This window comes from Andrena cerasifolii, chromosome 11, assembly GCF_050908995.1.
Source record: "Andrena cerasifolii isolate SP2316 chromosome 11, iyAndCera1_principal, whole genome shotgun sequence".
NCBI lineage: Eukaryota > Metazoa > Arthropoda > Insecta > Hymenoptera > Andrenidae > Andrena > Andrena cerasifolii.
The window spans coordinates 9,996,449-10,018,918 of record NC_135128.1 but is presented as its reverse complement, the minus strand read 5'-3'; the positions used below and the strand labels follow the sequence as shown (position 1 = coordinate 10,018,918).

At 46.9% G+C, this 22,470-nt stretch overlaps 3 protein-coding genes across 3 annotated transcripts; 1 reads left to right on the top strand and 2 right to left on the bottom strand.

The window, feature by feature from the left end:
* The first annotated feature begins 10,924 nt into the window (after positions 1-10,924).
* Positions 10,925-18,832, top strand: LOC143374921 (uncharacterized). Its single transcript, XM_076823473.1, has 9 exons — positions 10,925-14,893; positions 15,032-15,273; positions 15,365-15,542; positions 15,612-15,754; positions 15,927-16,105; positions 16,177-16,288; positions 16,353-16,535; positions 16,612-16,854; positions 16,956-18,832. The coding sequence occupies exons 1-9, from the start codon at positions 11,803-11,805 to the stop codon at positions 17,034-17,036; spliced, it is 4,452 nt and encodes a 1,483-aa protein (XP_076679588.1). The 5' UTR covers positions 10,925-11,802; the 3' UTR covers positions 17,037-18,832.
* Positions 17,401-22,454, bottom strand: LOC143374924 (large ribosomal subunit protein uL10m-like). The gene is made up of 3 exons (XM_076823477.1): positions 22,296-22,454; positions 17,739-18,245; positions 17,401-17,679 (listed from the first exon to the last, which is right to left on the bottom strand). Exons 1-3 carry the CDS (start codon positions 22,315-22,317, stop codon positions 17,453-17,455), a joined length of 756 nt encoding a protein of 251 aa, XP_076679592.1. The 5' UTR covers positions 22,318-22,454; the 3' UTR covers positions 17,401-17,452.
* On the bottom strand, positions 18,517-22,218 carry LOC143374922 (partitioning defective 3 homolog). The gene has a single exon (XM_076823474.1). It carries the CDS (start codon positions 21,718-21,720, stop codon positions 18,835-18,837), a length of 2,886 nt encoding a protein of 961 aa, XP_076679589.1. The 5' UTR covers positions 21,721-22,218; the 3' UTR covers positions 18,517-18,834.
* Positions 22,455-22,470: the final 16 nt, after the last annotated feature.

The window sequence follows — 22,470 nt, the reverse complement described above, 5'->3', positions numbered from 1 at the left end:
GGCGAAACAGGAAGTGGGGACCAGCAAGGGGCAGGAAAAATGTGGGATTATGAGTTTATACCAGCTTGCCGCGGTTCGGTACAAGGGGTTTGTTCGAGTATTCGATTTTCAACCGTTCCGCCCTCCAACGTCCCGTATAACCAACGTACTATCCGCATTGCCCCCTCCCCCCTCTTTTTCCAGCATCCCAGCTGATCATAGGTGGGTACTCATGAAAGTATATTGCACTTTCCGCCATGGTTTACACGTTGCATTCTCTGATGATTGGATTGAAAATCGATCCCCGCGGATTGCGTTATTGGAACGAACGCGCGGGGTGGGTGGCTCTGGTCTTTAAGCGGGAAGTGGACAGGAAGACGCTTTCTGTCGCTACTTCCTTCGCCCCGCTTCTGTTCTCTTTCCTCTTACCGTGACTTCTCTAGCTTTTTACTCGGCTGGCTCTTTCGAGCGACCTCAATCCCGAAGCCAAACACTCGTAAGCCCATCCGTCTCATTCGATAGTCGCGCCTAGGTCTTTCTTCGCTACGTAGGAGGGGATAAACAAATCGGAATACTTTGGCAATCGGATCGCGCAGAGAGGATCCACCGTGAGACAGGGGAACTCTTGGTTACTGGTCGACAGGACAGATTTACTAGTAACGAAGCATAAAGAATGCATGTAGCTGTGCCTGATTTATAAACGTCAATACTACTAGCGATCAGCTCGCCGTTTGCCCTGACCTTTGCCATGGAAATGGAGCACAGATAATTCGCGAAGCACGTGTCGCGTAGCTTTGAATATCAAAGGTGCATAGGAAATAAAATTAGAAACTTTCCCTCTGAAATCGAACTTTCCATGTGTCGAGAATTTTAATTTACCCGTGCCACGTTGAAGAACATACCAACCAGCACGCTGCAATTAGAGCCTGCGCGTAACGAAGGGAACAAGACGGAATAATTAATTTCCCATCACTGGCGACAAACGCGCAGGTGCGTTCGCGGTAAACCGATAATATACAATCGCTAACGCGTAAGAACGGCGAAGCTGGCTGCGGTATATGAGCCTCTGCGCCTCGAAGAACTACGGGGCCCGAGAAAAGCGCAGTGTTCCGCTCGAGGGGTCGCCTGCACGAACGCCACAGTTGCGTAATACCCGGATTGCGGATACGCGGGGCCATAAAATGCTTTGCACCGGGGTTGGAAGGGACCCGGGGCAAACAAACGCTCAGCGAAACATAAAATCCGCCGTATAAAAATTCGCGGCTGCCGCGTTTGCTTTCACGCTCCCGCCACCTTCTCCTCTTCCTCTAGCCACGCGTTATTTAACACGGGTCGCATGTGCGTTTGCTCGCGTGTAACCGTGCGCATTAGTATGCACGTGCAGCACGAGACGCGCTCAGACTCGCGGCCCGCTCCTGTCTAATGCGATTGTCAGCGTTTCTTTTGTTTAAAACGCTCGGACGCGCCTAGAATGTGCCGACCGTAAATCCGGGGGTGAAAAATTTAGCAATTTTTATCCCAACGTTACCAGCAGCTGCATTTTCCTTCGGGCAACCGAGACGGGTCTGTTATGAATCTGAATGAAATGTCGAAGAGAAATCGTGGGATTCCGAAGATGCAATCAATGATGTAAGGTGCGTCCCAGAATAATAAAGCCACCTTACAAAATAGCAGTTCGAAAAGTATGGGAAATGTTAGAAAAAAATTACAATATCACGTTAAGCGTATGTTTATTTAATATATATATATATATATATATTCATAAATAACACAAAACAACAAACTTTCTCCAGTATAAAATTAAAAAAAAAAAATATGTCCCTTATATCTTATTGCTGTTCATTGACAGAAATATCTACCTGAACCAGAGATTTTTATAAGAGAAGTACTCTCAATCACTCATAAGTTCATTTTTCAAATGGGCTAGAATTATTTTCACTAGGAGAAAAATTAGAATTACCGTACATTAATATTGATATTTGAAAGGGCCATTTCAAATAGGTATCCTTGAAGGTTTAAGAAAATCGAGGAAGGAAGCATTTCGAGCTACCTCACCCACTTCATCCTCCATCCAATACCAGGCCAGGACAACTGTTGATACACGTGTAAGCTCCAATTCGAACGTCTGTTTGTGTGTCTATCTATGCAACCCAGATGTAACCGACGCCTAACCCAAAGCTACCTAAGACTTAACCAGGTCCCAACCGATACCTAACCCAAGTCCAACGAAGACCCCACCAAAACCAGGCTAAGCCTAGCTAACGGTCCAATCCCCAATCTGAAATTTAGTCCAGCCACGACCACCGTGCACTGTTAGATTTCTATTTATGTAAAAGGCACAACCGTTGCATTCGTAGATGCATCGTATTGCTCCTTAGATATCGGTCATATAACACCGTTGCCTCTACACAGACAGTAAGTTATCGCGCAAGCTTTCGCCCAATGGTATATCGGTCGCGGTGGAATGGTCCCACGAAAGATTCGAGTTGTTACGCGTCACAGCGCATCTCGTGCTTCTGGAACAACGCGGTGCAACCTGACGCATATCTTGGTTGGCATTAAAGTATCCGGGATGAAATACGAACAGAGGCTTTCCCCTCTCTTCTATTGTAAACGACGTGGTACTCGATACAACGACGGGAATAAATTGCGGGAAAGTAAATGATGTATCGTCCAATATTAATACGGATAGAATCTGAAAGCCGAGCTGTGCATTTTTCTTTTTGAAGGGGGGGATCAAAGTCAGTTCGTTGCTTCAGGCTACTGGGAAGCTACCCCTTCTATATATTCGGCTATTCCTGCAGTGCTTCGTTTTGTTTGTGCCAACCTGCAGATATTGCAGGTGGATGAGCCACACGATGGCTTGATTAAATCTGGGTTAGCTAATTAAGCACAGTAACAGTTTTGGGTAATAATACACAAGAAGGAGTGAAGATGCTAGCAGGCTTGAATGTTGAAAATCAAGAGCCGTGCTTTTCCTCAACATCTCCAGCTCCCAAACAATGCATCGTCGTATCTCGTTCGGCTGCACTTAATTTCGATTAAACACCAGTAGCTTATCGGTGAAAGTTTAAAAAATTCGTTGCATTATTAACAGTAACGCGATTTCCAATCGATAGGGAGCAGGTAAAAGCACTCGCTGTCCATAGCAGGCCACATTGATATATTCTGCCCATATAATTACCGGGGTAGGCTATTTCATGGACATCAAAATTGGGGATTCACCGATTAAACTCCTCTCGACCGGAAAGCTTAATGTTATCGAGACTGGGCAATCAAAAGCTTGTAAACTGCCCGTGTTCGTGGCTTCGTTGATTGCACGGCGATCGTTAAAATGTTGTCAAAACATCGGTACGATATCGTTTAACCCGGGAAGTGCGGGGAATTGTTAACACGCCTGGCAGAGGGTGTAGGAGAGGAGCGATCGTTCTCGAAGCAAGGAAATGAAACGAAGATTTACGAGCGGTGTGTAACGGGACAAGTTGCAATTACTGAGCGCAAAAACCGATAAAGAGATAAATATACACCGGTAGACAACGGGGAAGTGAACGATTGTACCTAGACCGCAAAAAGAGCGGCATGGATCTCCAGGGGGGGGGGGGAGGAAAGGACAAACGGAGGAGCTTAATTGAATCCACCACGTCCATCCGGTTGATTAATTCAGCCCGATCACCGCAACGGGATACAATTATTTCATGCCGAGGCGCTGGAAGGGACAGGGCACGAACACGAACAGATCCGTCCCGTTTCTAATAATCATTCGCGCACGACGCACGCCTCCATTTCACATGCAAAATGATCTGTTTCGCGTACAGACACGATCGGCTACACGCGAGTCCGCGCCTACCCGCCAACTCGTGCAGCCCGTGAATTCCAACGACTAGAATCAAGTGCTGCCACTGAAGAATACTTAAGCGCATTCGCGGAATGATTTCCCTTTGTTTCGTCGCGTCGAAATGAACATTTCACAATTATTTAAATCGCCGTCTCTGAACTCGATGTCGCGGTACACGCGCATTCAGTTTCATACCATTGACGGCGATTAACATATAATTAATGAGTCCACGTTTTATGAATAAATAACTTCACGGTACGTTTCGCTCGCTACGCAGAAAAACGGTCGCGCTTAATGATGAATGCGTTTCATTACCGATTCACGAGTGCCAGGTTTTCGCCCGGCCATCCGGGTAACAATTAATTCGAGAGTCGAGAACCCCGCGCTGCAGACGTTATAGGGGGGTTGCGGCACGCTTTCTCCGCCGTGATTATTAACCGTGACGCGCCGAGTATCGTCCCTGGCAACAAACGATGGAATAATAGGCAGAGCCAGTTCTCATCGGTAAATAGAGCAAACAACAACGATAAGCACGATCGCTGCCTCGCCCTCTGCTCGCTGGGATGTTAACCCCTTCTTTCCCCGTTTCGCGGAGCTCTCGACGATTATCAGGATCGATTCGCCGCTATCCCTGATAAATGACCATCCGCCCCCTTCTGTTGATCGCACGGGTTTCAGTTAATGCGTTCAGAAGGCTATAGGCTATCCATGACGTTGAACGCAAAGCGCATTAAAGCGTGTTGCGAAATTGAAGAGGAAGATTTACTGCGGGTCCATTTCATACCTGATCGAAGCTTCCAATTCGATAGGGAATGCGGATTTGTATCAGGCAGATAGTTGCAGGCCGATCCCGTTGCCTTGCGGAGCTCCAACTACACGGACTTAATGCGTTCAACGATTTTTGACAGGGCACCCGCGGTGTATCGGATTTCATGGGGCGGAGATTACTTTGATAGGAATTTGTACGCCGGTTGACGGTCGCGGTTCACTCCGTTCTCAATTTTATGATCATCGAGACGGTAATTGGTCGCCACGCGCCGCCGAATGTGACACAACGCTAACGGCGGCGAAATCGAATTTTCATCGAACAAAGCGGCCACCGCGCGTTTCATAATTTATTTCGCAGCAGCGCCGCTGCGAAACAACATTTACCGGGGGAATGTAATTTGGCACGCGCGTATCACCGATCAGTTGGCGAATCCGCCCCCCCCCCCCCAGCAGGATACTTTCTCGCGTTAAGCCGTGTTCGCGCGTGGCCTAACGAGCTGGCTCGTGAATGTGGGACGCGTTTCGAGCGACACTAATCCTTGCTATTATAAAAAGAATCAACGCGTGGATAAACCAGTGAATTCCTCTTTTAAATGTCCCTGAGACACGCGCGAGGAGTTTCTAATTAAGAAGTGGCTCGGCTAGCGGGCTAAGGGGGTTGCTTTTGTTGATCAGAAGTGTGTTCTGTGTCACAGGTCGCGCAAGTGGCAGGGTGGCTTAAGGTTGCGCCGTATATTCGTCAACGCGAGACCATGGATATTGCGGGAGCATGCTGCGGTACGTATGGACGCGAAGAGAAGCCGGGTCTAATTTCGCGCGCAGTGGATAACTTGGAGAAGACAATCTAACTATCTTGCTCACGTACGGAACAGCGGTGTAACTAAGGAGATCGCCAAAGGGTTCGAGGCCCGACACAAGCCGAAGTCCGTCTAAGCGGTACTTTCCCTCACGTATCGCAGGTCCTTCTGTTCCCCGGCTAAGATGAACAGATCGTGCGGGTTACAAGGCTTCCTCTCCCTCCGCTTTCAAACTATATGCTCCGGGAGATGGTGCTCTAGTACATAATCCTGGTAAGAAGGATCGATTGAATCTCTAAGCATTCACTTGCAGCTTTTACGAGTACCTCGAACCTTTATACAAGTAGTACAAAAGCTTGAGAGTGTGTCGCTGGGTAATGTAGAAGTTTGGTTTCGTAGACGCGCACCTGTGGTGGTGTGATTTTATAGGGAAGCGTTATAATAAGGGTGCAAGAGGGTATCGAAGGATTCGTGCAATTGCATTCGCCGATTTTTTCGCATATATATCGCTTCTTCGAGGAGGCGCAACTCCACCCAGGTGGTGAATCGTTTGGACAAGCATTTCTCTTACAACTTGCCGGAGAACACCCCGAATAGGCGCAAGATGTGGTAAAATTTCCATATCGAAGAGCTCGCGATTTCTTATCAAATAGTTGGAGAATTCCGAATCATCGGCGGGCCGCGTTCGTTTGCATTTCTCGCGGCGAGGGAGGTTTCCATGGAGGGTAACGTTATACATTCTAAAGTGGCGCGAGGAAATAAAAATTCGCCGCGCTTGCACGAAACCGCCGCATTTTTGTTGCCACTTTCCGCGAATGCATGCATTTGTCGCGAAATTTGCAACAGAATGTTTTCTCCTCGATAAAGCTTCATGACTAAGCACCCCGCGACCGTCCAACACCAATGGATATCCAACAATACAGCTGCTTCCTGCCCCAGTTACACAATATAAATAAATGAAGGGACCAGAAACAGCGCGGCGGGAGTTACAAGAAGGGGTACGCAGAAGATTAGAGCGAATAATCAACCCCTGTAAAATTACACGGGTATTGCGAGCATTCCCGCGTGAGAAACTCGCGTAAAAAGCAATTATTTACATAAAATTACAGACACAGATACGACGCGAAAGAGAATACCAGAGCAGTTAAATAAATGACAAGGGTTGACACGTTACAAACACCCCTACCTGGGAATTCTGCGTAGAACGCAATCATTTCGGCAAATATAAAGCTGCAGACGGATGAGGGAGATCCGAGGCTCGCAGTGGGCTTAACCAGCTAACAGGGGTTGATCCATTCTAAACAATCCCACTTGGAGGGAGCCGCTTTCCACGCTCTGCGCATTAACTTTAATGCAAGATGCGGTGGAAGGAATCCGCCCGCCTAAACGAAGCCACGTCGTTTCGCGATCGACATCCCGTTTTACATACCGGGAAACTTTTTGCCCGCGAACCAAGCGGGGCAGGGGGATGGCCGGGGACGGGTTGAACAAAAATTGTCCCGGATCTCCGATTAATTTATATCCCTGTCCGTGGAAGCACGGCTGGCCTGCGCGTAGCTGAATAAAACATCGGCCAGATCCAAGGGGTAACTAAATTTTAAGCAATGGCACGGCGCCGCAGCCGCCCGCGACCTTTTCCAAAGTTCAACGACACGCCAACTCTGGGCCGCGACTTGTAGCGCTCTGCTGGGAATCCGGCATAAAAATTGTAAATCGCGGATATACCGGGGCCCGGTGGCTCGATACCGGAGGGAATAATCGTGCATTACGATCGGCCTCGAAACTTCTAGCCGTGAGTTACGCGGACAGAAGAGATTCCCGGTGGCGGTCGGGGAGGGCCAAGGGATCGTCGACGTGGGAGAGGAGGCACGGAGAGGCAGATGGTCCGCGGAGGTAGAGAGATCGAACGATATGGGACGGTGGGGACGACGTAATGTTGAGTTCTCTTCATTAATGGTAATGATCGCGTCCGAAAAGTCTTGGGGAACTCGCGAAAGGAAACATCGCGATTTGTATTCAGGACGCGGTGCGCCACTGGTACGTAGCCCTGGAACAGGGGTTCGAGCCGAGCCAAGGGGGCGGTGGGTGGATTCGCGAAATAAACTCCGCGTGCTGGGGAACCGAGGGGAGAGAGGGTTGGATGGAGAGCGAGAAGAGGGTGGACGAGCGGAGACTCTTGCGCTCCAGTTCGGCTTCCGACAATAAAAGTGAGCTAAGACCACGCACACGGGGCCGTCGCGGCGTCGTTCGAACGTGAACGTGCACGCGAGATCTGTCGGTATGCAGACGTTCCGCGGGCACGGAACACTCGAGGACGCCCTTTCGCAGACTTTATTTGGCGACGTCGCTCGCTGCTCGCCGTCTCATTGCTTGCTATAATCGAACGAAATCGAGAACGGATGATAATTTTTCAGGGATGGTTGTTGGGAGGGTGCAGTATCAGAGACACATAGGTAACTGTGTGTAGAACGTCCGCCGTTCTGGGAGAGAACATGCCATTGTTATCGATTACGATGAGTGACACGAGATGAAGGACAGGGGTGAACGAAAATGACGTTGGTTTGAGTATGCGCAGAGTTAAGGGGAGTCTAGAGCCCATAAAAATAGGTGATCTTTAGGAATTAATTACAGAAAAACTACCAGAGATAATTTAATGGAACCTTTTGCGTTGCATTAAGAACGTTTTAAACTGTGGAAATATATTTTTCTTCTGTAATTAATCATTGCAAATGGCGCTGGGGATTCGTTGAAGTGGGGGCGTCGAAAAATTCATCCAAAATGGTGAGACTTGTAGCACCTAAACCATTGCTCTTAAATAAGGAACAATGGAAGATTATTAAAAGACATGAAATTCTCTAGTGAATACAGCTTTAAAGATGTCCCAAAAATACACGTTTTGACAAGATACCTACACTTGAAATGTGAAATCACTTTTTCTCTATACTTTTCGTTCTTTCAACACCTTTAAAAAATACAAATTTTCCAATTTTAAATATGTTACAGGTTCCTCCATTGCACAGAAGTGTATTCTCCAAAATAAAAAAGTTTCAATCAAATCGGATAATAACTTTTCGAGATATTTTTCCCACCGATTGGAAGTACACAGTTTCGAAAAAAAAACGCGATTAAAGTTTTACGCGAGCGCCGAGTGGTTGGGTCTTACCCATGCATTCGCCGCTACTCAAATACCTATAACTTCATGAATTTTTCGAATTTCAAAAAATCCTTTTAAACGTCTATTCTTAAAAGTTTGAACATTCGAAAAGAAATAAAAAGAAAACCAATTTTTACACCGTAAACTCCCCTTAATTAAACCATTAACCGCATGAACTAACTGCACTGTCGATAATTGTATAATGAATTCTATAATCGTACACTTCCGGGCAAGTGTTTAGAAAAGAAGTCATGTTTCTTGGCAGGTGGGGCTTATTGACTCTGTGGAGGAGCGAGTGGGTCCGCGCTTGGGTGCCCGAAATGTGACCACGTTAACGGTGGTCCTCTTTGAAGGCGCGGGGAAAAAGCGCGGTTCGTTTGAATGAAAGCCTCTAACAGGGTGAGAACGTATAACGGCTTTAAACGTTGTGCCTCGTAGTTAAACGCGGGGATATAGAAAGGCCCGGTGCTTCTTTCAGGATGTCGTCCCTTTTCGTGTCTCCCTTTGCCAGTGATCTACACGGCATTGTGCAGTCATTGCCGCTTATGCGAGCCAGGGTAAATTTACACGCGCGCGCGTGCACCACGCGAGCAGAGTCGCGTGGCACGCGCGTTGCGTTTACAAGAAGACCGCTTTGACTTTCGAGATACCTGCCAGTGAACTCTTGAACAGGCGTACTTAGGCGGCGCAGCTGGAGTCTGGCGGCTTTCTTCCCAGCATAAATGTAATTAAAAATGCTCGCTCGGTTAATTTCCAAACAGGCACGGTCCGCTCCCGGAGAAACCGCGTTATCACGAAAGATTTCGTTAATGGCGAGTACACACGGCGAGAGAAGGCGCGTTATTATTAGTGGGCGGGATTCGTCGTTCGCGTGGCTAATCGCCGTCCCGCGAAGACAAACGATCGAAGAAGCGGAGCCGAAGCGGAACAAGTTGATTGCGATCTAAGATGACAATGCAATATTAATAGACAGTAAAAAACGAAGTAGACAACGCTGAGAATTACTCGGGCATCACAGATTTAAATCGTAAGTACTCGAAAAAATCTGGACTTTCTTAAATATTTTTCTAATCTTTTTGTAATTTCAAATTTCAGATTCTGAAATCTCGAACTGCAAAGTCTGGTTTGAGGATGATTGAATGAAATGCAGTACTTACACCTTTCAATTTTCGTCTTCCGTTCAATATTCGACTTCTGCTGATGTACTGATTCCATCACTGACGATAAAGTCTACTTTTAGAGGTATAATATCAAATTAACTTGTAATGGGACCCGAATATATATTCGACTGAAACAGGAATAGAGAGTAAACGGTAGCAGTAATTTCAATGTAGCATGTTTCAATGTCAATAGGCAAGGTCGGGCACTTAATATGCGCGGGACTCTAGGCACATCTTATCACTACGAAGTTCGTCAAACGAATAACAACCTCGTGACACAGAGAGCGCAGCCCGGGGTGGGGTTCAGCCAACTCCTTCCACTGAAATTTACTTTCCGCTGGAAACGTCGACGTCACTCGCCAATATTATGAATACGAGCGATCTATGTCTGCGATCTAGGCCTACTAGCAACAAGGAATGTAAATTTATGAGCTAAGGATGATCAGCTTCTTTCGTTTAAAACGAAAATGCCCTTTAATTCTTACCTAGCGGATGCGGGGCCATTTGTACCCACCCTAAATATCAAACTACATGTGTTTCTTATTACTAATCTTCAAGGAGATAGGGAGATTATAAATCTTAACAAGATCAGAATCTCGTTTGTAAAGTTTTGTTCTTTATTTTGTGTGACATGAACTCCCATAGGACGTTGAGTGTATTCTATCCCTCGTCCGAGCAGGCAGCAAGAACGGCTCAAAGCAGAGGTTTATTTAGAGCGGGGATCGTGCAGCGCGCGAAAATCGAGTCGGAAGTTTCGTTTATTTTTAGAAGTTGCAATAGAAAATATCATCGGGAAAGCCGCGTGATTTGCTTATTTTTACGTAACATCTAGCTAGACTGCAGCTGCCTGATAAACAGGCAGGGAGCTCGTTGCGCCTAGTTTGACACCTTAACCGTGGAGCATCGAATTTTGAAGATTCTTTAAATGACAAAACGACCACTGATTCACTAGCGGAATAAATGTCCGCTGGTGGCATACAGTCTAACTCGACACGAGATGCTGGTCATCACTTCGCTGGTCCATGCCCTCTCACGGGATTAGTCAAATCCCAAAATAATACCGTGGGCGAGCGGTGTTTCACATACTGCGGTACAAATCTCCACAACGATGTAAATCGGACGGTTTAAGCTGTTTGGACGTAAATCCCGGCCATGGTCTATTAAATATTCGCGTCAACCCTAATTTATATTGCAATGTATCTCGCATTCCATTAATAAATAAAACTGGCTGACGTAACCCAGTTACAACTTGAAAACTTCAAATTGTCGTTTATTTAGATAATTTTCCATATCTTCGAGAACTAAAAAGAACACCAAGTGCACACCTGTACTACATTGTTACCCATTTTTCTTCAGCTCTTCTACCCGAGAAATAGAAGTTTCAAACGATACGTCTGGACATAACTGATCAGTCCAGTGATACGAATATTCCTTAAGGGAACACGGACGCTCGTGATTGAAAATGGCGCGCGTGAGCCCGTATTTCTCTGTTTTGATTTCGGACAGCGGCGCGCAGACAGCAGAGCAGAGTGGACTTGAAAATAACCAACGGCAGGAGAAGGCGCTTCTATTAATAGTGAACCGGAGAGTATCTTTGTCGCGCGTTTGGTAGCATCCCCGTCGGTTTAACAGCGAAAATTCGTCAGTCGATTTACCGTTCTGTGATACATTCTTCGCACGTACAAACACACGCAGGCACACATCACAGGCGGGAAGAGGAGAGCGCGTAACTCGATCGGAAGACGATGTTCCGCAGAAGTTTGCGCCCGTGCCTGGCAGCCGTCGTTGCGTGGTGAATTTCCCGTCTGGCGTGGTGGATGCGCCTAAACATCGCGAAACTAGAGCCACGGCGAAGCTAGACAGGTGTGGATAGAGGTGTAGGAGGCGAGGAAACGAAGTGAAACTAGGCGCGGAGAGCGCGGCCGGGTGCCCGGCGGATGAATACACCGCAAGATTCTTCGAATGTTCCACGAGTTCGAGGTTCACCTACAGGCGAACTGGAAGGAAGTTAAAACCACAGATTCGAGTGAATCTAAATAAAGAACTATGCAGAGCCGTGGATGAGGTGGGGTGGAGCTGGGCTGCGAGAGGGATATGCGGTGAGTAAGAATGGTACAGCGGGCCGCATGCAGCATCGAGGCGAACACGTTCCCCAATGGCGTACGGATCAGCGACCGGGAAGGAAGAGCGACGGACGTGGTCGCGACGGAAGCGGCCGTAGACCACGCATTCCGCGAGGCGCACGAGGGACGTGGTAACGCGAGATTCTCCCTGTTCAAGTGGTTCAAACGGTCCGGCAATCGCGACTCTACCGTGGAAAAGCGACGGAAGACGATCGACAAGTTCCGCGAGAATGACGGACGGCAACCCAGTGTCTCGTCCAGTGTCGAGAGCGTAGACACCTTCTACAGCACCACCACCGTGCGTAGCTTCGCCTTCCACACCGGCACCCTGGGCAGATGTGACGGATTAGAGTTAGACATCCTCGGGCAAGCGGCCGAAGTTGGACCCTTCGCGGCTGGGGCATCGAAGGTTGGCAACAAAGAAAACGACGTGGCGGATGTTTCCTGCACGTTGCCCGCCAACGCTCACTCTCACAGAAGAGACATAACCGCGCGGTACTCGTTGCAGCCGTCAGCTACGTTCAATTCTTGTGGGAATCTACCGTTCCCCGAGAGACGACTGTTGGGCTCCCTGAGGAGGCACGACGATAGAAGGGCCAGCTGCAACGTAGGTTCCGCCCGCAGAAGGGTGCACGTGAAGGGGAAGAGACGCGCGCCAAATCCTCCCGCGACTCTGAGCAAAACAGCGGAGGCAGATGTACGCGAAACACCTAAGAACAGTAGCAGGCGAAAGCGACGCGCGCCAAAACCCCCTGAGAAGATCGTCAATGGTGACACGTTCGCGGAGAAGCGAGAAACACTGGTCACCGATGGCGGGATGGACGTAGAATCGCGACGAGATAGTGAGGACTCGCAGACGATCAGTAACGACACGTTGGTTCTCCAAAGGGGCGTCCTGCTGTCGAAAAAGGAGACTAAGCAGACCACGAAAGAGAAGATCGCGAAAGAAAGTGCTGGCTCGTCCGACAGTGCCATTCTTCAGGATATTCCCACCACCGTCCCTGGCATTGGAACCTTAAGCGCAGCCATGCCACGACCTTGGTACAAACGGAGCGTCTTCGAACATTCCCGGGATTCCGGGCCGTCCAGGAGGGGCGATGTTCTCCGGGGGCCTACAACCTCGTCGGTCGAAATAAAAGAAGAGTCCGCTGCTTCGAACATGGCTGCTTCCGCGAGTTACTCCGTGGACACCTCTTTGTCCAGATTGAACTTCTTCCATCGTAGCGGGCAGACGGAAGACAGGAAGAGGGAGGCGAAGCGAAAGTCGGGCCTGTCGATCTTGACGAACATCAGCGAGCTCGATAAGGAGGCAGCGGCTATCGTTCAAGAGGAACAAGCGCGCGCCAGAGCCTCCATGTTGCTCAAGTCCTCGCGATTCGTCGACGCGTTCGAGAAAAGGAACGAGATGAACGAGGAGCTCGTTCAGGACATTGTCACGTCCGCGATGGAGAATTCGTCTCCCAGGAGGGGCACGCGGGCCTTGATCTCCAAGTTCAATGCTATCAGCAACATCACGAAAGTCACGGTCAATGCCAACTTCTTCGCGAAAAGCGGCAGGGATCAGCAAGCGTCTAAATTCGAACGGGACGTCGTGAGGAATGCGAGGGCCTTCGAGCACGCCGCCGACTGGAAGGAGCAGCCGAGATTTTCGGCTCAATCCGTCGCCGGGCACAGTGGCCACGTCGAGAAAGACATATCCAGGTATTTCCCGCCGCAACAAAAGGCGAAGGACAAGATCGAGAATGCGGATACGGGCGCGAAGCTTGCAGGGAGCAAGGCCGCTACGGCTAAGGAACAGAACGATCGACTCGCCACGGAGACATCCAGTAGAATATCGTTCCTGCAGAGCCAACTGGCTGCAAATCGAATGAACGACCCGACTATTCCTCAGAAGGATACCGCAGCGGCTGTAATGGAGGAAAGAATTAGATCAAGGCAGGAAGTCGCCGGCGAAAGGAAGGAACGGGAGACAAAGCCAAGAAACGAAGATACCAGGGGATACTTGTTTCCTCGCGGACGTGCCTCTGCGGTGAACAAGGGACACGCGTCAAGCATCTTCGAGGAGGCAAGGAAGACGGATAAGCACCATTTGGAAGGTGTGCAGAAAGAGTTCTCCGATATCTTCGACGAGATCGATAAGCAACTACGTATGAAGGAGTTCAAATTCATCGATCGCCGCGCAGCCCGTACGAGCGCCGCAGCCACTAATCAGAGAAGTAAAGTTCACGAGGAGGAAGCTGGAATATCAAGTAAGGTAACTAAGGTGCTCGATATCCTGGTAGAGGCGGAGAAGGACGCTAAGACAAAGACGACCGTGCAGACGCCGGAAAAATCGATACCCATCGAGGATGCCTCTCCTACGACCGATCCGAACGCGAGCACAAAATCGGGCAAGACGAGGTCACCGATACTGAATACCATCGAGGATCCAATTACTACGGATTTAAAAGAGATGCTGAAGGAAATGAAACACTCGTTACCAAAGCATTCCAAGCCCGGGAAAATTGCGACACGTAACACCGACGCAGCGAAGAAAGTCGCTAAGGAGAGAGAGGTGCCCGCCGCACCGAACAAAACAACGTACTTTGTATCCGCCGTGACGAAAGTCGAGAATATTGCACTGCAGAGCGATTACGATGCGGACAAGCAGAAGGTGTCGTGCTCGGTGCAGACTAGCGGAAACATACGGAGATTGAGTCAACCTGTTAGGCCCGCCGATCAGCCCTCCACGTCAGGATGGAAACAGGAAAACGTGGTGTACAAAACATCTGGGAGAAAGCTGGCTGGTTCAGGGCTAGTGAAAAATACCTTCCAGCTGATACGGCCACGCGATTTCGCCGAGATCGAAGCCACGAAAACAACCAGAACTGCTTACGCCGAGAACACTTATGCCAATGTGATGGAGCAGTCGCTTTATGCGAACGCTCATGTCCCTCCTTCACCGAAGCCACGCACTAGCTCCGCGCGACCTAACGAAGTTAAAAAAGTTCCTGACACCGATGTCGTATCGAATCCGTCGCCAGTAGTCGAACAAAAATTAAACGTGAAGGAGGACGCCTTCGAGGCTAGCGAAGAAGGTAACGCGGAATATCAATTAAACGGTGGTGATGAGTTGTACGGTTGTCTGGCTGAATCACGCGGCTAAATTTGTTATGCGCGGTGTCAGTCGTTTTTCCCTGTTACTATGCTAACGTTACTGGTCTCGTTTGTTGCAGAGGACAATGCGACGGAGAAGAACATGAACACGCTCGCCATTAACCGATTACTCAGAAAGTTAGAAGCGGCAATTGCGTCTGGCCATCATCAGCAAGCAGCGGGTTTGGCGAAGGAGCTGGCTCGGCTGAAGATCCACTGTTCCGTGATTCGACAGCGATCGGCTCGTCTCAAAGATCAGCTGATTAAAGTCAATATGTACATTGAGGACAAGCTCGCTCACCAGGGGCCCATACCGCTTCAGGTAAATAGCGGTAGCCACTCAAATCAAGGCACCCGCTTGCTATCCACCATGATCATATTAGATGCTTTACTAAGCCGAGATATAATAACAGCTGCCGAGTAGGATGACAGTAGCGGAGCTGAAGGCAAAGATACACGTGGAATTTGAAATTCCGACGAACGTGCAACGATGGATAGTAGGTAAGAACCTGGCCGATCGCGATGGAGCGACCCTCAACGAGTTGCAGGCGGTGAATGGGTCCCCGATATTTTTGTACCTCGTCGCGCCAGGTAAATGAAACGAATCAAGTCCCAAAGAAGCGTTATCTTGTACTTAATGCTTTTTTTTTTGGATTGCAGAATTGAAACCAAAAAATGTGATACAAGTCGACAAGCCTAGCAGTGCAGAGGAGCTGGCAACTGTGATAAATGATGAAGCCATTTCATCTACAGAGGTACTGCAGCCGGTGCAAGAAGATCGTGAAATAGTCGAGGAACCTCAGGTACCAGAGTGGTTGAAGTTGATGTCTCTTTGTAATCGATCTGCCCGTAGTACCTTTTCCCAATTCACTTCTGCTGCTATCCCTGGTTGCGACATACGCCCGTTTCGTTTGCCGAGTGTTGTATCAGTAATTTTCTTGATATGCGTTTTCATTCACGGCACGATGTGAGCAGGAGACAGAGGAAAGTAGCACACCAGAGGAGGTCAAGATGGAACGATACGAGGAGCTAATTTCTTTGGAAAATTGTGATGTTATACCGAATTCAGAGCCAATTGAGTGTCCCGTATGCTTCGTTACATACGGTCCACGCGAAGGCGTGATATTAAGGGATTGTTTACACATGTTTTGCAGGTATGAAGAATTGAAGAGAATTTTAAACTGCTACATCCACTTAGTCGACTACATTTGACAATTCTCTTCAGGTCATGTATTGCTAATACGATTAGATACTGCGAAGATGCTGAAGTGAAATGCCCTTACAGAGATTCAGAGTACACTTGCGAATCGACTCTGCAAGAACGTGAGATCAAAGCCGTAAGTTCAATAGTAAAATTTGTTACATAATTGTCGAAATGTAACAACTCGCGTTTGTATTCAGCTTGTCGAGCCAGAGGTCTACCAACAGTATCTTGCGAAGTCGATTGCTCAAGCAGAGAACAATGCTGGGAACAATGCGTTTCACTGCAAAACTCCAGATTGCCCTGGTTGGTGCATCTATGACGATGACGTGAATAATTTCCTCTGCCCCGTGTGTGGCGCCAATAATTGTCTCACTTGCCAGGTCAGAAAAAAAAACATAAACATCATTTTGCACTATTACAGGTTGATACAAACTGTACCTAACTTCCACGTCTTAGGTCGTACACGCTGGCAAAAACTGTAAACAGTACCAACAGGAATTGAGATTGTCGAAAGAAACGGATCAGGAATCGAGAAGAACAGCAGCGATGCTCGAAGACATGGTGGACAGAGGCGAAGCACTTGCTTGCCCGACATGTGCAGTTGTGCTCATGAAAAAATGGGGTTGCGACTGGTTGCGTTGTTCAATGTGCAAAACCGAGATATGCTGGGTAACAAGGGGCCCGCGTTGGGGCCCAGGAGTGAGTAACCGATAGATTGACATATCTGTAGAATTAAATTGGTAACGTTTACAAGTTGATTATTTTACTTCTCTATTGATCGTTCTTTTCCGCTCTCACAGGGAAAGGGGGACACATCTGGAGGCTGCAGATGCGGCGAAAATGGAGTCAAGTGTCATCCTCGTTGCAATTACTGTCACTGAGGAGAACCATCAAAAGGTACAATTACTGCAACGACGGAGAACAATGTACATTGTACACAATGGAAGAAAGGTGTACCAACGAAATTTTTGTACGTCGTCAGTGACATGCTCGACCATCGGTCACAGCGTCAAGCGTCTTTGATGTTCGTTTTAATAACGAGTTCGATAACTGATAAAACTGATAAGTTTACACGTATACGTTAAACGCTGCTTGCTCAATGATTAACCTTATCGCGGAACCGTCCTTCGCGGAATTGAAAGTAATGCAATAAAGAAAGGCGCGCACCGCGGTTTCTAACGGTTATTCTTGTTTTCTATCATAACAAAGGACATGGGAAAATAAATTGTACTATTTACATAAAGCTTCGTGTGAAACATGAATGTATAATAAATTATTGATACAGGTAGCTTCGCAATTACACAGGCACCGGTTTTTTATCCTCGTCAGTCGTCTTCTCATTTGTACCGATCTGTTGTAAACGAGACACCAGCGTAGCTTGATGATGCGTGAGCTGCCGATTCAAGGTAACGCCACCAGCATTCTGTAACGCTTGAACCAAACCCAAATGTGCCGTTGTAATGTCCATTTTTCCGTATTTTAGGAAATCATCGTAAACCAAAACGTGTCCATCCAATACTCCCCCTAAACAGAAAGAATGAATTAGCATATTTGTCGCGAAATATTTCTCAAAGGCTACTTACCCATTGTGTACATTTGTTTGCATTTTTTGAGAATTTTCTCTAAAGCGGTCACATTTATATCAGGACTGAAGACAAATGCAGTAAATTTACTAATTAACGGGTCAAGCGCTTGATATGGTGAATTCTCCAACGCTGCACGGACAATGTGAGGCGAATAAAACTTATAATACATATTCGCTCTTTTTAGAGGTACTCTAACTTCGAATTTATCTTCTTCGGTTATGCTGTTTACGTGTATAAGCGCAACCATTTTCGAATTCTCAATCCAATTGCACAGTTCTTTCTTTAGAATCTTATCGTAAGGACTAAGTTCATTTTTACTTTCAACAAAAAGTGCGTTTGTACATAGTTCGTCCAAAGTTTTGTCCTTGTTGGGATCGATGTAGAATGGCTTTAAAAGTTCATTTACCACCGCTTTCGTATAAAAGATTTTCGGTTTTTTAAGATTTATTTTGCCTCTGTAACGTTTTTGCTGGTACAGTAACTCGGTCGGCGTTAACTGAAATGCTGAAACAAAAGAAACGTGTGCACTAGATCTAAAGAGAGCAAGTTTATGCATCACCCACTCCATTAATGAACCTACCGTGATAGTTTCCGGCTCCATTGCACACTGTTTGTATCGGATGTTACTACGCAAATTCTGTGTAAATCAGAATGTACGGCCATCAGTCGAACTTAGGAAAATCCTTAAGAATACTTTTTCGGGAAGCTAAACGTATTGGTAACAACGGAATAGTTCCCGTTTGGGAGCTGCTGGTGATTCAACATACACATTGGATCAATTGCGTGCACGTTTCATTTATTTTAAAAATAGATACATGACCGGTACGAATTGAAGTCGAGTACAAAAATTATATAAGTATATACAGAATTAATTATACTTTTTTTGCAACGATATAAGGCACTTTGGAACAAATCATACATGTAAATATATACCTATGTGTACGCGAGTACATGTTCGCGGACCGTGCGATGGGTGTTAAAATTGTGTATTCGTGTGTATAATATGCGTTTCTAGGCGTTATGCACAAGTACGTTTATGTATATCGTGAATTCCGTATCTACTTTATAAATACGATCCTTTTCATTTTCGATATTATGCGATGTAATTAATCGTTCCGCTGCAATAATTGCTGGATTCATGCCGAGCTTCTATACTATCACCGAAATTGAGCGATTTCCTATTTTTCCCTAATCGGAGCATCGAGCGGATGCCACCTTTTTTCCGCGAACGTTTGTATCGATCATCTAAAGCTGAATTTAGCGAAGCCTGTTTCACGTCTCCCCGGCTGTTCGGGAAACCCTCGCGGTCGTCTTTAAAATTATTGCTACTCGTTATCTCGCCGTGTACATCGTCCACGAGCCAATGTTTACGCGGTGAAGTGAATTTATTATTGCAACCGGGTATAGTGTACACGTATTCTGATTGAGCAGGGTCCACGGGCTTCTCGTATCGCTTTACATTACTATCGCTCGCCGTGATCCCATCCGTACTACCTTTACTCTTGTTCTTTTCGAAACTCTCCTGTTTGCCACCCCGCCTGGCCTGGTCCTCCGAGTCCGTCGATTGATTCGCCGGCTTTTGATTCGCTTCTCCTTGAGTTTTGCTCTCTCGTCCCTCCCGCAGTTTCTTGTTTCTCTTATACGTGTCTGTGTTCTTTGCATCCAAGGCAGCATGGCGCTTCTCCGACATACTCTGCCTGCCCAAAGCATCGCGGGAAAACTTATTGGAAGAAGAGTTAAATTCCTCCAGGGACAATTGGCTGTCGTACGTTGGATCCCCGGAATACTGACTGTCTTTATCGTCTGTGCTTCTTTTAGCTTCATTGCACGGTGGTTCGTTAGAATCTTCTAACAATACTGATTCCACGCGATCGTCCCGCTGACCTATCGTAATCTTTTTTACATTACTGACGGGCTCTATCCACGTCTTATTGGTGGCGATGCAGTAACTTTCGTTCCTCAAACTGTTTTTATTATATTGCTCCGTTAGTCTGTCGATGACTGGGTTCCACGGGGATGCAGTCACACAAGATAGCAGACCTCCATTGTCCAAGATGTCTGACTGTGAATTTAAGTTATTCTTTTCCTTTACCCTGCCCTCGTTGGCCTTCGTGGAATCGGATATGTATATACTGTTGGCAGACTCGAGTTTAATGTGAGAAGACAAATTGTCGGAAAGATTCTTTTCATTTCCGTCGAAAGAGGATATCCTGCGGGCTATTGTCAGAGTAATTACTCCTGTTACAGAACTATTTGTATTGAGCATTGCCCTTCTGAGTGTTTCCATTGCATCAGAATTGGATAGACCCAATAAGGACACCCCGTTAACATTGAGCAATTGATCATTGGTCCGTAATCGCCCGTCTCTAGAGGCTGCACCCCCATGAAGGACACTTTTTATAAAGATCCCCAGATCCATGTTAGTATTTTCGTCCGTGTTGGTGGTCTTCCCTTTCACGCTGACGCCCAAGCCAGCTTTCTCTGAATCGTGCACCGGTATATCTAACGTTAGAATCATGCGATTCTTACGCGGCGACAGGACAATGTCTTCGGACGATTTTACTGACTTAAATGTACATTTATCGTAACTACGGCTGCTAACTTTATCTTGAACTTCGGTGTTTTTCTTTATTGGCGATGTATTCTGTGTGCTCCAATATTTCGAATTGTCGGTGGTTTCGGGGGCTGGGTTTACGGGTGCAACGTGGGAATGGGAATCGGGAATACTGGAAGAAATCTCTTCTTGGCGGGATACCACCATTCTCACCTTCCCACCTGGAGGAATACTTCTGAGAAGTGAGACCACTTCTGCTTGGCTCTTGCCTGTCATCTCTTTATTATTTACTTCGAGCAACCTGTCGCCAGGCCTCAATCTGCCATCCTCGACTGCAGCACCTTTTGGTAATATGTTCTTAATATATATAGGGCAATGGCCTCCAGCAGGGTTATCACGTGTAGTGACACTGAATCCAAGGCCATTGCTCCCTTTCGTTAATTCTATCTCTATCATACGCCCGATTTTACGAGTGTTAGCTGTCTGCAACAAATTGTAGTTGCTACACTGAAGTCTTTTAACATTGTCATCCGTTTCTGTCTTTTCGGATCCCCCACTGGTATTGCCATGATTCTTATGTAATGATTTTTCGCGCAGTTTTTTATGCTTCACTACTGAAATCTGGAGACACGATTCAGACATGCAGGTCCTAAATATTTCTTGCACTTTGGAGAATGGTATGTGCAGTAGATTGTGGCCATTTATTTTTATGATCTTATCGTGCAAATCAATTTGCCCATCTCTGGCGATTCTGCCATTCGGCTCGATGCCTTCGACTCTGAGGCCCTGATCGTTACCCAATAAATCATAACATGGCACCACATGAAGCCCCAGTGGTCCCGCTTCATTCTTTATCACAATTTCGCGAATCTCTCCTTGATCTCCAGGTTCGATATTGGCATTTGCATATTCAAATGACGCTTTGGCATCTTGTCCCAGAGGTTCCCTGCGACGTGATTCTCTGGGAAGGGATTGAGCAGAATATGTTGTTAAACATGGTTCTCTGGTTGACAACGCGTGCATTGACAATCTTTTAGTACTTTCTCTTTTAATACTACTAATAGATATGGAGGAATGTGTGTCTATTGTATAAGGTTGCTCCTTGCCATCCGAGTGAAAAAAGTCTGGGCTATTTGTCCCAACTGAACTGGCCCCATCACCGCCAACATGGTTAGTATCTGTACTCACAAAATGAGCAACTATCTGCTCTCTGTCATCAGCTACATCACATAACCTATCATCTGGATCTAACAGGCCACCTCCGGTCAAAGAGGACAAGCTGTTTATGGTTAGTGTGCTCTCGTTCTTCCCAGTTGCCTTTTTATACCTCAGAATAGCCTCGTGCATTAAGTCTTTGACTAGTAGGGTTCCATCCCCACAAGGAACCACCACTCTAACGTTGTCGAAACACACAGTCACCTTCATGCTCGCTCCGATTTCATATTATGGTATTACACGTTTACAAGCGCGTGTGGATTATTTACGGTGTCCCAACCCGCTCAATATTGATTCTGACGTATTAGCGAGCGGGTACGGTGGTTTAAATGCACCAATTATTAAATGTACGAAGTCGTAACTTTTTCTCGTACAATACGATTATCTTCTATTATCTGTCGGGTACTCCCATATTCCGATAATGAATCACCGACATAGCGCGCTAAACACTTTGATTCTGTTACTGTTCGTTACATACGTTCAGAAACTAAGCGTATATGCCGAAATCAAGTGAACATACTTGAAACAAAAAACTTTGTCCCGACTGATAAGGCGGACGCGTACGCCCAACTTTATCACAACATCAAATATGCGGAACAGACGCACTCGCCATTACCACATTCTATTCCACTATTCCCTGTGACAGTCCAACGGAATGCGAAAAACATGGCCGATACAAACAGTGTGGCCAACGGAACAACCTCGCGTACCGCTTTCGTTTTCAGGTTCTCGAAGTAACGCGTTTTTTACTGTAATAGGTGAAGAATAGCACGAGCAAGACTTACCTTTTCTTGCTAAATGCGCCATTGTGTGTGATCACGTTCTTTTAGAGAAGGTCAATAAATGGTTCACGCTTAAACTTTAGGTCTTACACAACCCCTACCTAACCATCTTTATCTACACACTGACCGTACTGAAATGGTCCAGATCCGCTGGTCCCTGTTTAACCTTGGAACTTCA

What these genes read in the sequence shown, in the direction of transcription:
- LOC143374921 (XM_076823473.1), top strand. Translation starts at nt 11,803, where the DNA reads ATGGTACAGCGGGCCGCATGCAGCATCGAGGCGAACACGTTCCCCAAT. An exon ending in AGGGGCCCATACCGCTTCAG is followed by an intron (nt 15,274 to 15,364) that starts GTAAATAGCGGT and finishes ATATAATAACAG; the next exon opens with CTGCCGAGTAGGATGACAGT. An exon ending in TTTGTACCTCGTCGCGCCAG is followed by an intron (nt 15,543 to 15,611) that starts GTAAATGAAACG and finishes TTTGGATTGCAG; the next exon opens with AATTGAAACCAAAAAATGTG.
- LOC143374922 (XM_076823474.1), bottom strand. Translation starts at nt 21,720, where the DNA reads ATGAAGGTGACTGTGTGTTTCGACAACGTTAGAGTGGTGGTTCCTTGT.
- LOC143374924 (XM_076823477.1), bottom strand. Translation starts at nt 22,317, where the DNA reads ATGGCGCATTTAGCAAGAAAAG. An exon ending in GGCGCATTTAGCAAGAAAAG is followed by an intron (nt 18,246 to 22,295) that starts GTAAGTCTTGCT and finishes CTTTTGTTTCAG; the next exon opens with CATTTCAGTTAACGCCGACC. An exon ending in CAAACAAATGTACACAATGG is followed by an intron (nt 17,680 to 17,738) that starts GTAAGTAGCCTT and finishes CTTTCTGTTTAG; the next exon opens with GGGGAGTATTGGATGGACAC.